Raw genomic sequence first — 15361 nt, 5'->3', positions numbered from 1 at the left:
CATAGGAAAAGAATGAGAGTCAGAGCTGATTCCTGGGATATAAATGAAAATGCATGAGTTTACAAGCAGGCGTTTAGTGCTCTAGGTAAGGAGCTGGATGTGGCATTGGAGCAGGCAGGTCTGCCAAAATAAACTCACATGGTGTTCAGACCACAAAGGAAAGGCCTGGGCATATCTAGATCACCAGGTAGGGAGGCCCCTTGCCCCTCTGACCACCAGCAGGTTGGCCCCCCCAAAAGCAAAGGAAGGTGTGACTTTGCCCAAGAAGCACTGAACTCATAACTTGATTTAGGAAATTGTAATCCCTTTGTACAGCTCCTTAAAAAATAAAAATCTCTGCCTACCCCCACCCCGTGGTATCTCAGGGCAGTATGTACTTACTACACACGTGTGTCCGAAGGGGGTGTGCCCACAAGACCACAGAGTCCTGTGGTCCTCCTGGAACTGACTTCTAGGAGCCATTCTGGGACCAAATCTAGATTCTTATAAGAAAACTACAAACCCTTTGCAGAAACAAGGTGGGCTCCAGACCACACGGAGCCTCTGATCAGTTCAAGGGGCCGCAACAGCACTGAGTCCAGTCGGAAAGCTCGTTTCGCCATCTTTATTAAAGCTAGGTCCTGCCGACCGCTGCTGGGCAGAGCTGAAGTAGCCAGGCCCGAGGGATGGGGCGGGGCTGCCCTCCGGCCCACCCTGCTTTGGCTCCTTCTGAGGCTCGTGTCCCAGAAGACATGGGAAGGAAAAGGCCCGGGGCAGAGAGGCCATGACCCAGCACTCGGGCCTCCCTGAGACCCCCGCTCTCCTCCCAACCCACCACCCGCCACTACCACACCAACCCAACCAGCACCTAGCAGCCTGGCCGCTGGCTCTCACCCCTGCGGCCGTGTCTACACTAACACAGAAGGAACTAGCTCTAAAAGGGAATGCAGTGCTTCAAAACCTCACTTCTCTGGCCCAAACAGTATAATGCGAGGTGACCGCTCCTGAGCCCTGAGCCCGCGGCGACTGCCGTCCACCAGGCCAGAGCTTGCATAGCTGGTTGCTTGGTGTCACTGCGCCAGGGGTTCGGGCCCACTCCCTTCAGGTGTGGCCTGCCACCTCTCGGCCCCCAGTGGGGCAGGAATGTAGTGTGGACGACGACAGAAGCAGCTAAAAGGGCCTTAGGAGGTTGCGGGGGCCCTGGCACCAGGTGGACAGAAGGGGAGATCCTTGGACCCGCACTGGGCAATAAAAGCTAAAAGAGCCCTGGGCTCCGAGGTGCAGGGCCCCGGGTGTCTGCCTGCTGCAGGAGGGGACAGTCCAGGGAACGACGATGGGGCCCGGGTCTGTGGGAACCCAGAGGGCACCCCAAGGACGTCCAAATGCCACCACCTCTGGCCACCGGGGCCAAGGGATGGGTGGAGAGAGCTGAGACCAAAGCGGTCCTTGCCATCAAGGCCTGGCCTGGCGTTCCCAAGGCTTTCTGGGCCCTGAGCTCCCGCTGAGGAAGGGGGGAAGAGGCCAACACCTACCAGGGTCTCCCCACGGGCGCTAACCCGCGCTCTTCCTCAACTTCCCGCCCTGAACACCATCGGCGACCAGCAGCAGCGCATGTGGGAATCCGGGCACAATAAATAGCCTGGCCCGCCGCCGGGGTGGGGTGGGGTGGGGGTCGCCGTCTGTTCTAGGGGCTGCCCCACCGCTCCCCTTGCTTCCTCACTAGACCTCGTTCTTCAGGCGGGAGAGAGGGAAGCCGGGGCCATGGGTGGCGCCCCTCGGCGGGGCGGGGCGGGGCGGGCTGCGCGCGGGCCGCGGCGCCTCACGGGACGCTTTCCTTCCCGGGGCTCCCAACGTAGGTGCCCGAGGGCCCCGCGAATGCCGCGGGCTCCGAGCCGAAGCTTGTCCCTCCCGCGAACTCCAGCAGGGCGCTGCCGCCCAGGCCCCGGCCAGGACTCGCGCTCGCCGGTCCCTTGGGCGCTGGGGTCTTGGGCGAAGGGGCTGCCGGCGCCGCGCCGGGCGCAGCCGGGCCTCGATGCGTCTTCATGTGCGTGAGCAGGTGCGAGCTCTGTGAGAAGCGGCGGCCGCAGTTGGCGCAGGCGTAGGGCCGCTCCCCCGTGTGCGTGCGCTGGTGCGTCACGAGCACCGAGCGCTGCGAGAAGCGCTTGCCGCACTCGGGGCACGGGAAGGGCCGCTCCCCCGTGTGCCCGCGCCGGTGCTTGGCCAGGTTGGAGCGCTGCGCAAAGCCGCGGCCGCAGTCGGCGCAGCGGAAGGGCTTCTCGCCTGTGTGCGTGCGCCGATGCCGCTTGAAGTCCGAGCTGTGGCCGAAGCCTTTGCCGCAGTCGGGGCAGCGGTGCGGCTTCTCCTCCGCGTGCGCCCACTGGTGCCGCGTCAGAGCCGCGCTCTGCCCGAAGCGGCGGCCGCACTCGCCGCACGCGTAGGGCCGCTCGCCCGTGTGCGCGCGCCCGTGCGCCGTCAGGTGCGCGCGGCGGCTGAAGCCCGCGCCGCACACGCCGCACACAAAAGGCTTCTCGCCGGTGTGGCCGCGCACGTGCGCCGCCAGGTGCGAGCCGCGGGCGAAGCGCGCACCGCACTCCGGGCACGGGAAGGGCCGCTCGCCCGTGTGCGTGCGCCGGTGGCGCGCCAGGTGCGAGCCATACACGAAGCTCTTGCCGCAGTCGGCGCAGCGGTGCGGCCGCTCGCCCGCGTGGTAGCGCTGGTGCTTGGCCAGCGCGGCGCGGCGGCCGAATGTCTTGCCGCAGTCCGAGCAGATCCACGGGCTCTCCTCCTCGGCCAGCGCGGCGGGCGCCGGCTCGGCCAGCAGCCCCCCGACGGCTGGCCCGAACGCGCGCAGGCCGCCGCCCGCGGCACCGGCGCTGCCTCCGCCACCGCTGAAAGGGCCACACGCCAGCCCCGCGCCCTCCACCAGGGCCAGTGGGCCCCCCAGGGGACCCAGCACGGGGCGCCCGTCGGCTGGCAGACGCTCTCCGAACTCAGGGAGGCCCAAGATTGGGAAGCCGTCGGGTCGGAGCCAGGACTTGGGATGCACAGGAAAGTGGAAGCCGAGCGGGTGTGAGGAGGGGCCCTGGCCCTCTCCTAGGCCGTTGCCCACCTCCAGGGGCCGCTGGCCGGGCTCTGGCTCCTTAGTGTTCTCGAGGACAGAGGCCTCTGCGCCTCTTTCGTCGATCTCAGGGGCTCCATCTGCGGCGCTGGTCTCTGGCTCCTCAGCTTCCTCGGGCCCGACCTCCAGTTCCTCGGTCCCAGGCGCAATCGCCACGTTGCGGGGCTCCGGCTGCGAGCCGTTGCCGCCGGGCTCCGTGCAGCCCCCACCGCGCCTGTGGCGCTGGAAGTCGGCGCGCAGGCGGAAGGCCTGGCCGCAGTCCGGGCAGCAGTGCGGCCGGTCGGCGGTGTGCACAGCCTGGTGGCGCGCGAGCGCCGAGCTCTGGCTAAAGCTGCGTCCGCAGTGCGGGCATGGGTAGGGCCGCTCGCCCGTGTGCGTGCGCTGGTGCGTGACCAGGTAGGAGCGGCGCCCAAAGCCCGCGCCGCAGAAGGCGCAGCGGTAGGGCCGCTCCCCGGTGTGGATGCGCCGGTGCGTGACCAGGTGCGACTTGTAGACGAAGCGCTTGCCGCAGTCCGGGCACGGGAACGGCTTCTCGCCGGTGTGCGTGCGCTGGTGGATGGCCAGGTGCGAGCGGTACACGAAGCCCTTGCCACATTCATCGCAGCCAAAGGGCTTGACGGCTGCATGGTAGCGCTGGTGCTTGGCCAACCTGGACCGGTGCGGAAACACCTTGCCGCACACGTCACATGTGGTCTCCGGTCGCCCAATTGGGGCGGCCACTACTGGGAACGCCCAGGGCGCCAGCTCTTCCCGCCCCAGGAAGGGCTTTGCCCCAGCCTCATCTGCCAGGATTCCGAGGCCACCCGAGTCTGGTCCCCACCCCTCCGCAGTCTGCCCGGAATCCGAGTCGTCGGGGCCCCAGGTCCCAGGCACGTCCCCAACTCCATAGGCGGCAGACCACAGCCCGGGTGGCTCATTCTCCTCCTCAGCCATTTCTGCCAAGAAGTCTTCATCGTCTTCCTCTTCATGGTCCTCTAGGTCGTCAGTCCAGTACCAGGCTCCTGGAGGTGACAAAGTTGGGCCAGAAGAGAGGGATAAGAGGATGTGATAGGAGCGGGTCAAGAGTTGTAGACGGAGACCTCCACGCAACTGAGAGGTGGTCCGCTTCCCTGCCAGCCCGAGCAGGTCCCTGGTGGTAAAGCCACTTACCAGTGGCTGGGGACTTGGTGAGGATGGGGCATGAACACCTAACCAGGAAGGCTCAGGTTTTGGTTCCCCAGGCCATCTGGGGCTCGTCAGCTGCAGAGGACAAGAGACTGTGAAATGGGTGAGTTTGGGCTGGGCGGTTGGCTCAGTGGTAGAGTGCTTGCCTTGCATGCATGAGGCTTTGGGTTCGATTCCTCAGCACCACATAAACAGAAAAAGCCGGAAGTGGCGCTATGGCTCAAGAGGTAGAGCACTAGCCTTGAGCTGAAGAGCTGAGGGACAGTGCCCAGGCCCAGAATTCAGGCCCCACAACTGACAAAAAAAAAAAAAATGAAATGGGTGAGTTTGGCTGCAGTTTCCTGTGAGACCCAAACTAAGCCATGACAGCGATTCTGGGCCCACAGAGGGAAGGCATGGATGGGGCTGTCTCCCCAGCAGCTCAGCCTAGAGGCACAGCACAGCATGGCTGGCAGCTGAGCCTCTGCTGGGCTCCACTAGCAGCGAGAGGCTCCTCCCACTCCCACAACAGCACTGGGCAGAGTGGCCTGGGGGCAGCCCAACAGGTCCCAGCGTCTGTGCTGCAGGGTTTTAATCCCTCCAGAGACACCTCAGCGTGGGTCTTCTGAAACTGCTTTTAAGACCCCAAGCCACCAGACTACAGAATTTCTGCCACCTCCTCTAAGATGAACCCCAACCTCTCCCTCTGTGGGGTTGGCACTGAGCACAGCTCTGGAATCAGTCTATATCCATCACAGTACTGAGAGAGTTACTCAGGTAGCACAGGGAAAAATCACCCAGGCCCTGGCAGCCCAGGTGATCAGAGCACACAGCATCTGGAAGGCTCAAGAACACACAGCTAGTGTGGACACACCTCACCCCACCTGGCTTCCCCCCAGACTCTAGCCCATAGCTAGAGCTCAAGGAAGGACCAGAGCCCTGGAAGCCTCAGAGCCCCTCATGGCAAACGCTGCCCTTCTCCAGGCCCCTATTCTGCACAAAAGGATCACCCAGTGACATGGGAGGATGCTGCAGAGTGCCAAGTGAAACTAAGCCAGATGGAAGTGCAGAGACCTGACCACAGCAGTGACAATGCCACACACGGATCAAATAGGAGGACAAAATACTGGGTAATTCTTTTTATATTTTGTAATGTTTTAATGTTTTATGTTACTGGCATTTGAACTCAGGGACGCTTACTGGGTAGGGAGGTGATCTATCACTACTCATCTCCCACTGAGCCACACCCTTGACCTGTTTTAGTCTTATTTTGGGGGTAGTCTCCTCTTTTTGCCCAGGCAGGGCCTACCATGAGCCTCTTAGAAGCTACGCCTCCTAGTGGCTGGGATTTCAGGCACGCACCATCACACCCAGCAATACTTTGTGATTCAGTCTACATTTCCTATAGCTAATAATATTATACTACTATAGTAAACATAAGGTTTAAATGAACAGCATCTGGTTATCATGGCCACTTTAGTGAGAAAAGTGGCACAAAAAAGTCCCCCCCCCTTTCCTGGCTGAGTGCTCTTCTTTGCTCCCCAGTGTGGGAAGGCTGGGCCTCAGGACAGCCTAGCTGGGTAAAAGAATTTTCCCCAGGCTCTGATGAGGGTCTGAAGTAGATGGTAAGTAGAGCACCCTAACAGGAAGGGAATCCACACTAAGGAATGGCTGTTTCTTGTAGAGTTGTGAGCAAATGAGTCTGTACCCCTCAGGACAGTCAAAGACTAAAAACACTTGGCTATATCAGGAGAGTCACAGCACTGGATACCGGGCCAGTGAGGGCCACCTGCTGCCAGGTAGGCACCCCTGCTGCCAGGAGCTGGGAGGGTGGTGGGTCCCCATGGCTTCCTCCCACCCACCTCTGTTCAGAAAGCAGCAGGGGCAGTAGGAATGCCAGTGGACTAGGGAAATGAGCAAGCCCCATCCTGACCCCCACCCCCAAAGGGGGAACACACCTTACTACCTCCAGAGCTTGGGCAGGGGCCACTGTCCTAAACATGCATCAAGGGAACAGAGACCACTGAGAACACATAGCAAGGGAGAGGAAGGGCACCCATACCTTGGGGAGGTCAAGGCTGGCTGCAGTCTTAAGCGATAAGCTCTCAAAATCACTGCAGCACTGGGAGGATCCAGTGGGATCCTGGAGAAGCTGGCCTGCCCAGGAGATGGCTCCATCCTCTGTTTTTTTGTTTTTGTTTTATGGCTGAAATGACTCAGGGTTTCTAGTTCTTGACCCTGAGATGTCCAGTGACAATGGCTCCACTTGAACCACAAAGCCACTTCTGGCTTTTTCTGGGTAGTTAATTGGAGACAAAAGTCTCACAGACTTTCCTGCCAGAGCTGGCTTTGGCTCCTTAGATCTCAGATTACAGGTGTGTGCCACCAGCACCCAGCCTCACATATGATTTGCAAGGAAAAAAGCATTCCCAGGCCAGGGATAAGCTGGCCCTCCCAGTCCCCTGACTAGGACTAGAAATGGGACTCTTGATATCCAAGGTCCCCTCCACTCAACAGTCTGCCTCTTTGAGGTTCCCAACGTTTATTGCTGAGTTGTCTGCCTCTACCTGTAGGAGGAGATCTCACGGGGGCTCCAGGCCCCTGGCTGCTTGCTGCTAATCATCTACCTCTTACTCCCTCTGAAACTTCAACTCTGTCCTCTCCTGTGTAAATTCTATTTGGGTGCTGCGCTTGTCTTTTACCCTTCACTTTCAGTAGAGGTGCAGGAGCCACCCCACAGTACCAGGTCCTATAGGAGCCATCACTGACTCACCATGAGTATTCTGGGTGGCACAGATACACAAGGGTGAGCAACCCCGGTGCCCACTCGGAATGTGTTAGGAAGGGGGTGCAGGAACAAGGAAGCAGGGACACTGGGGCACAATAGTCCATCTGAGAAAGTAGAACAGCAGCTCAGCATGGACACTCAGGGCCAGACATCGACCAGGCAGGGACACACCAGCCAGGTAATGACACACCATGTGCAGCCTGCAGCCACATTCTCCATTCCAGAGCAAACTGGGGCTGACAGGAAATGAGTTCAACGAGGGTGGGGGTATGGCCCAGCAGGAAGAATACCTACCTAGCAAGCATAAGATCCTGAGTTCAAACCCCAGTAATGCCACAAAAAAGGGTAAGTTTAAGACTGGAGCATGGTTCACTTGGTAAAGCTCCTGCCTCACAAATGTGTGGCCTTGAGTTCCAAGCCCAATATCAACAAGAAGGAAAATAATGATGGCTGACAATAATAGCTACTTAGTACCCCCTCCCAGTCTGACAGCATCATAGACCCTTACTGGCCCAGGACCCCCACCCAACCCCACAGAACCCTAGGGTGGTTGCAGACTCCACAAGGTACCCTGACTTGACCACAAGTTGGACATGCTCGGGCTGGAATGGACAGGTTTAATTCTTCTTCACACTAATCAAGTGGAGCTCACAAAGTTGAACAGGCCCAAGGCTTGGTACCTGAATGCCTCTGTACACACTGTCCCCAAGTCTCTGCACAAGGCCCAGAACTGCCCACCCAGGCCACAGTCTGCCATGGCTCATCTGAAGTGGCCCTTTTTCCAGAAGTGGACAAATGAGAAGTCAGAGGCTTCGTGAAGATTTTGGACGCAGAAAGAATATACTTGTGGTCTACAGGGCAACTTGTACCAACACCTTGACAGCTGCTCTCATTTGTAAAACAACAAAAAAGAGGCTACAACCAGACTTACATAACTAATCCCTCTGCACATTTTTTTTTGTCAGTCCTGGGGCCTGAACCGTGGGCCTAGGCACTGTCCCTCAGCTCTTCAGCTCAAGGCTAATGCTCTACCACTTGAGCCACAGCACCACTTCAGGTGTTTTCTGCTTATGTGGTGCTGAGGAATCGAACCCAGGGCCTCATGCATGTAAGGCAAGCACTCTACCATTGAGCCACCTTCCCAGCCCTTACATCATTTTTATACCATTAAAAAAGTGGTATTGAAAAAAAAAAAAAACAGGCTACAAGATGAACTGGGAGCCATTCTTTAGCCTGCCTGTAGGCTCTTATGGAGCCAGAACAGGAGAATTCAAGAGGTAAGGGCAGAGGACAGATGTCACACAGCAGCTCTGGCTTCTCAAAGCCACTCAACCTACAAACCACTAGTACTGACCAGTGGAGGTGGCAGAAGGACTGGGTTCCAGGCCTGCAGACAGCTTGGGTAGAGGCCAAAGTCTGACAAGATCTCCATATCCCCTGTCATGCTCACCTGTGTAGACTCCAGTGACAATGTCGCCCTCCTCAGGATGGGGGCTATCTGGAACCCAAGGTTCTTCCCCTTGTTCCAGGCGGAAAATCAAATCTGGTTTGGGGATTGGGTAGCCTACCCAAAAGAGAAGCAAAAGAGTAGCCATTACAGGAGACCCCATAGCACAGAGCTTTGCTTCCTGCTTCCAGGTCCAGCCCTCATCTCCTTGCTCTGCCCTGGAGATTGTGCTTCCTGAAAGCCTTGCCCTCACTACCCCACTCTCCTACCAGGCCCCATCCCCAACCCTCCCCTGCTCCCCAGCCAAGCCCCTGGGCCAGCAGTTCCACAGAATGGGTCCACCTGGCTCACCTCCCCACCCCACAGGCCAAGGCGGTGATAGGTCTTCCCTGGAATAGGCTAGCCTCAGAACCTGCCCAATTTGAGACCATGGGCTTGAGAAGCTCCTCCTTGGCTTCACCACCACAGCCATGCCAGCAGACAGCCTTTGAGAATCAAAGGCCAGCCTGCCCACCTGCATTCCCTCTCTCCACTCCCTCCATCCCGCCTTCCCTTCCCTTCCTTCCTTACCCAGGGACACCAGGATCCCATAGTTCCCTTGCATCACTTCCTGGTAGAGGGCCCGCTGCTCCACATTCAGCCTTTCCCATTCCTCCAGGGAAAAGTACACAGCCACGTCCTCAAAGGTCACCAATCCCTGGAAAACACATCCCTGGTCAGCTGCTCCAGGTAAACAGCTGAGGGAGCTTGCTAGCACCACCCGTGAGAACATTGTAAGGACCTGCAATGTGGATTTGGATGGGGTTCCAGATACCTTGTGGGCCCCCTCTGGCTGCACTCCAGCCCTGGAGGTGAGGGCCATTCCCATCCAGAGATGAGGACTCCAGATTAGACGGAAAATGATAATCTTATGGAGGCATAAAACCAAGCCTCCACAGCCCCTCCATGTCAACAGCCACGTCAACAGTGAGGACCTACTCCAGGGGCAAGGGCACCTGTGCAGATGAGTGTAGGCTGATTTCACTGAGCAGCATGGAAATGGGCCCTGGACAGATGAGGCAGCAGCCTGACCTTGGGAGACAGCTAGGTCCCTGAGGTCACTGAACAAGCAGAGCTCAGCCCCTCCGTCTGGAATCTACAGTCCTGTCCTGTCTGCTGCCCACAGAGGGCTCCAGATTGCAGGTGGGAGAGGCACTGTGGGGAAACCCTGCCTGATGACCTGCTCCAAATCAGAGGGCAGCTCACCTGGGACCCAGCTGTCAGGAAGTCTTCCTCTTCCTCCTCTTCCTCCTCCTCCTCCTCCTCCTCTTCTTCATCTAGAGCAGTAACTACAAGCCGGGAAGCCTGCAGGGCTGAAGGAAAAGATCTCTGAGGGGCCAGTGCTCAGACAGCAAGCAGAGCTGCAGCAACCTAGCTGCTCCCTCATTTTAAAACCTGTGCTGGGCTATGCCAACAGCTCCAGCTCCAGCTCTCCCTGGGGCCCCAGAGCTCTCCCCAGCTGGATCCCCCCTGGCCCCTTTTCTTCCTCCCGCAAGGGCTGCTCCTTTTTCTTACACTTTCTCAGAAGAACTGTGGACTTGGTGTCACCATCATGGCTATGTTGATCCCCCGTCTCCAAGCCAGGACTCGGCTCCTCTGCCAGGACCTCATCCTCCTCCTCTTCCTCTTCCTTCTCTTTCTTCTCCTCCTCCAGCAAGTTGGCCTTCACCTCCACCTCTGCCACCTTCTGTACCTGTGCTTCCTTCTCCTCTTCCTCCTCCTCTTCCTCCTCCTCCTCTTCTTCTTCCAAATCTTCTACCTCTCCCTGCTTCTCCTCCTCCTCTTCCTCCTCCTCCTGGTCAGTACCACATTCCACTCTGTCCTCTACCCTCTCCAGCTGGACAGCCGAGGAATCTGAAGTCGTGTGAAGAGCTGCCATCTTCCTGGGGAGCAAGCCTCCTCTTGGCCTGAAACACAGGTGGAGAAACAGATGCAGCCAATAGAGCTGATGACAGACCAGGACACTGTCCATCATCATTTTTTTTGGTCGGTCATGGGGCCTGAACTCTGGGCTTGGGCGCTGTCCTTGTGCTCTTCAGCTCAAGGCAAGTGCTCTACCATTAGAACCACAACGCCACTTCCAGTTTTCTAGTGGTTTATTAGAGATAAGAGTCTCACGGACTTTCCTGCCAGGGCTGGCTTGGAACCGCAATCCTCAGATCTCAGCCTCCTGAGTAGCTAGGATTACAGGTGTGAGCCACCGGCACCTGGCTGTCCATCATCTTATACTATGTAACTGGCCCATTCCAGATCCACAAAGAGCCTCACTTGCTCAAGAGCCCCTCACTGGAAATCCCTGGGTCATATCCTCCACGCTTTCTCTCTGGCTGCTAGAACCTGGCTTTAAGCTGCCATCCTTTTTGTTGGGTACAAAGAGCATTTTACAGAGTCTGGGTCCTCAGGACCCACAAGAGGTAATCAATATAGACCATGGCTGCTTATATTTTTTTGGGTAATGGTGAGCCTAACCTACAGAGGCAGCCCACTGCCAGCAGAGTGCTTACCCAGCCTTCAGCATGCATGAACCAGGCAGAAGGTGGCAAGGCCTGCATGCAGCCAGACTTCAGGCACTTCCAAGGCTGGACAGGCACGAGGCAGGATCTGCAGCTTTGCTGGACTGTATTGGGGGAGGGGGAGACCAGAGCTAAGAATCAAGCAGGGCCAGGCTCCTTCCTGAGAGCTAGGCAAGAGAAGGGATCCAAGAGAACATGTCGTCCTCCCCTCTGCCCTTACCTCCAGCAGCATTTTAGGGCATCTGGGAAAAGCTCAGAGGGTCATGGAGGTGGGCTCATTGCCAGGCCAAAACAGATGAATAAAATTCCCTGGGACATTCCTTCAACTTTGAGGATGAGACTCGGCCCATGGGGTCCTACTCTCCTGCCAAGTTCACAGATGGCTTAACCCAGGGGTAAAGGGCATACCAGCCACACTGCTTCAGGGCCTTGTGTCTGGAGCCCTCTGGGGCCCTGCTGTGCGTCGTTCCCCAGCCCCTGTGGAGTCCCACAGGCAGGACAGTCATGATTATGATCTTTTTCTTTTTTCTTTTTTTTTTGCCAGTGGTGGAGCTTGAAACCAGGGCCTGGGCACTGTCCCTGAGTTTCTTTTGCTTAAGGCTAGCACTCTACCACTTGAGCCACAGCACCACTTCTGGCTTTTTCTGTTTATGTGGTACTACAGAATTGAACCCAGAGCTTCAAGCATGCTAGGCAAGTACTCTACCACTAAGCCACATTCCCAGCCCATGATTATGATCTTGACTTGGCTTGTCTCTGTGGTTACCTTTGGGCTATGAACTCAAAGACTGAGTCTCACACCAGCACTGGCCCCTGAAGCATATCCAGTCTAATGAGACATTTCTAAAGCAAGTCGGACCATTCCACAACCCTGAAGATGATTCCCAAAGGATCCTGAAGTGCAGGCCACACGACCACATGAGAGGGAAAACAACTAAAATCAGACTGCAGCAGCCTGAGTAAAATGCCTGTGGACACACAAGAGACTACCCAAGGACTGGACTTCTCTGCTCAGATGGCACATGCTCATCTCCCACACTGCTCTGAGCAGCTGTTTAAAACACATACTTCAGCATCTAGAAAACTGAGCCTCTGTGCAGACTCACTAAGACTAGGGACCAGGACCACCTGGCATCCAGATGCCACTTCTGTCCTAACAGTCCTGCTTATCTCTTAGCTATTCAGGAAGCTGAGATATGAAGATCTCTGTTGGAAGCCAGCCTGGGCAGGAAAAGTCCGAGAAACTCTATCTCCAATTAAGCACCACAAAAGCTGGAAGAGGAACTATCACTCAAGTGGTAGAGTGCTGGCCTTGAGCAAAAAAAAAGCTAAAGTACGAGCCTCAAGTACGAGCCCCAGAACCTGCACGAGTGAGCGCACATGCACGCATGTGCACGCACATGCGCGCGCGCGCACGCACACACACACACACACACACACACACACACACACACACACACACACACACACACACACACACACACACACACACACACACACACACACACACACTGAATCTAGGGAGGCCTTGCCTGCCTCAGCCTTTTCCTCTACTGTGGGAAGATGCTGGAGTGTAGAAACATTGGTCCTGATGTTGCCCTAGGACACAGCCCTGCCCAGACACGGCGAACACTCACCAGCAGTTTTCCAACCACCACCCACCAAGAGGAAGGCTGTTCTCAGGCCTCAGGCTGCAAATTCCAGGCGAGCCCAGACACTAGCAAAGCTAGCATCTACCTGGCCACCACCTAGGGCAGCAACCTCAGACACCCCAGAGTGAGGCCATGATATTTAAGAACCCAACAAAGGAGGAAACCCGGAGACTTGGGAATACAGAGGCCCTGCCTCATCACTGCAGAGGCTCATTGTACCCTTCTGCTTCCCTAGTCCTCTCCCTCCCCCAGCACTCTTCCCACTGTTTGGATGATGCTCCACAGCCATCCTGTGCCAGTCCTTTTTCTCTTCTCTGGTAGCACCACATTTTCTTGACCTGAGAACAGTTAACTGGGGGACAGTGGGAGCTCCTTTTGCTATCCCCATTCCAGACCTAGAGTAAGCTCTCCCATATTTGATGAAGCAGTGTCTAAGGTGCACAGTTGATGTGATGGACATGAATTTATCAAACTCAGAGTTTAGGCCCTGCTGTCATCTTCCAGAACAGGACTACAGCTGAGGGGACAGGGGGCTTTGAAGTAGGACCCTAGTTCACAGCGGCTGTTGGAGCCTCTTGTCTCCAAAGAGGGCAATAGGTAAAGTCCCTTCTGCTGACAAGTCTACCCACTCATGACCAGAAAGGAAGCAGAGCCCCGTCAGTGGTCAGTAGGCAAGCCCAGGACCAACAACAGCCCCTCTATATACCTGACCAGAATTCATAGCACAAGGCTCTGAAAATGGACCTCAGGGGCAGGGAGGTCACAACTTAGAGCAATGTAGGCTCTGAAGTCTCCCTGTCATCCCTAGAATCGTACTCTCCCTCCCTCTTCCCCCCACCCCCAATCACACACACAGGCAGCCTCTCAGCCCTGGGAGAAACTCATTCAGCCTTGACTCTAGGTCAGAAGCTCAGGCAAGAAAAAAAAAAAAACTCATCATCTCAGCCTCTGAGTCCTCCCAGACCCTCTTCTCCACTGGACTCCTGAACCCTAGGTAAAATGCTACAGACATTTAGAAGTGGAGGTGACAAGCTGGGACAAGGAGAGAACAAGGACAAAAGAAGTGGCCAAGTTTGAAAAGTCTTAGAACCTACCCCAAAGTGTCCACACCAGGGAAACCCACCTGGGGGAGGTGAGGGAGGGAGGCTGCAGGACACGCCTACCTTCTTTCCCTGTTGCACCACTGACTGCAAGGCCCTTCAGAGTTTTGGGTCTCCACCGGGAAGATGGCCCTCCCTGGCCAACATGACCCTCACCACCCTTCCCTGGGGTTCAGCAATCCCTGCCCTCCTGGTGCAGGTGTACCCATAGCAGCCATTCTCCATTCCAGGGGGCAGCGGGGGGGGGGGGGGGGGGGGGGGTGACAGCCGCCACCACCCCACCTACCCACACTGATTAAACCAAACCAACTGCCAAACCTCCCGCTGGCACAGGCTGAGCTAGGGATGGATCCTCCCTTTCCTGGGGGCCCATGTCCACTCTGACCTAACCCTGACTCCTCTCCCACCTCTCTGGCCACCCCAGGCTCCATTCAACCTGACACCCCCTCCCCCTTGCTGGCAAGAGAAGACTTAGCATAGAGGCCCAGCAGGGCCTCCATTTGCAGATGAGGGCAAGCTCAGCCGTGGGGGCCCCCACCAAGGTCACAAAGCAAGGCTGTGGGGGGGGGCCTGGAAAAGCGGCCCTCTCTCCCTACCTCCTGGGGGTGCTCAGCCTGCCTCCACCTCCCGCCGGAGCCGCGGCGGCGGCGACGGGCCCCCTCCTGGATGGGTGTGTCCCGGGGGCGGGGGCGGCTGCAGCCCCGCCCCCGGCAGGAGGGGAGGTCCCCGTCCGACGCCGCGCCGCGCCGCGCGTGTCCTCCCCTGCCCGCCCCCTCGGCGCCGCCTGCCTGCCAGGCTCCGCGGGTCGCGGCCGTCCCTGCTGCGCAGGCCCGGGCGGGGGCCACGGCGCCCCGTGGGGAGCCCCGTGCTGCCGGGGAAGGCCGGGGACCCCCCCCCCCCGGCAGCGGGTGATCCCTCCGGGCCCGGACCCCCGCGCCGCCCCGTGCCCCTCCCCCGCGGCCTCCAGCGCCCCACCGTGCCCCCCCCAGCGTGAGTCGGGCCCACCCGCACCTGCCGCCTGCGCGCCCCACTCACTGCGCGCGCCGGGCCGGGCCCCGACCACGGGCCCGCGCCTCAGGCCGCCGGGCGCCCGCGCTGCACAAAGTGACGGCTGCGAGCTGCGCGGCGGCGGCGGCGGCGGCGGCGGTGGCGGCGCGTGGGCACCGGAAGTGCCGCCTGCCGGCCCCGCCCCGCTCGCGCCCACGGGGGGGAACTTCCGGTCACGCGGGGCCCGGCGGCGCGCGGTCGCCCAGCGCTCCGGCCCCGGCGCTGCCGGGATGCGCGCGAGGACGGGGCGCGGGGCGCCCTGGACGCTCGTAGGTCCCCACAATCCAGCGTGCCTGGGCCACGGGGCTCCCCCATCTTCTGCGGGAACACCGCCTCCACTCCATCCCCCCCCCCGCGTGGTCCACAGAGCGGCGCGTGCTCGGTGTCAGGGCCGCGTCCGTGCGCCTCCCCGGCCCCACGAAGGACCGGCCCCCAGCGGGCCTGGATCCGGCCGGTCTGGCTCCAGGGAGCCCCCCAGAGGTTGATCTCTCGCTCTCTTCTCTGTCATCTCTGTCTTGTTGCTGTCTCTATTTCT

General features: G+C 58.6%; 1 protein-coding gene across 1 annotated transcript in view; it reads right to left on the bottom strand.

Moving 5' to 3' along the window:
• Positions 1-568: 568 nt before the first annotated feature.
• LOC122113679 (zinc finger protein 316-like) overlaps positions 569-15361 on the bottom strand; it is a 30290-nt gene continuing 15497 nt past the window's right edge. Inside the window, exons 5-10 of the mRNA XM_042686742.1 lie at positions 14376-14441; positions 10030-10421; positions 9721-9827; positions 9046-9172; positions 8479-8592; positions 569-4098 (exon numbers count right to left, since the gene is read on the bottom strand). Coding sequence (XP_042542676.1) covers positions 1799-4098; positions 8479-8592; positions 9046-9172; positions 9721-9827; positions 10030-10421; positions 14376-14441 — 3106 coding nt within the window. The 3' untranslated portion in view covers positions 569-1798. The remainder of the gene's footprint in view (positions 4099-8478; positions 8593-9045; positions 9173-9720; positions 9828-10029; positions 10422-14375; positions 14442-15361) is intronic.

The sequence above is a fragment of the Dipodomys spectabilis genome, unplaced genomic scaffold (assembly GCF_019054845.1).
Source record: "Dipodomys spectabilis isolate Male_0828 unplaced genomic scaffold, ASM1905484v1 ptg000098l, whole genome shotgun sequence".
Lineage (NCBI taxonomy): Eukaryota > Metazoa > Chordata > Mammalia > Rodentia > Heteromyidae > Dipodomys > Dipodomys spectabilis.
This window is presented reverse-complemented; position numbering and strand designations above follow the sequence as displayed.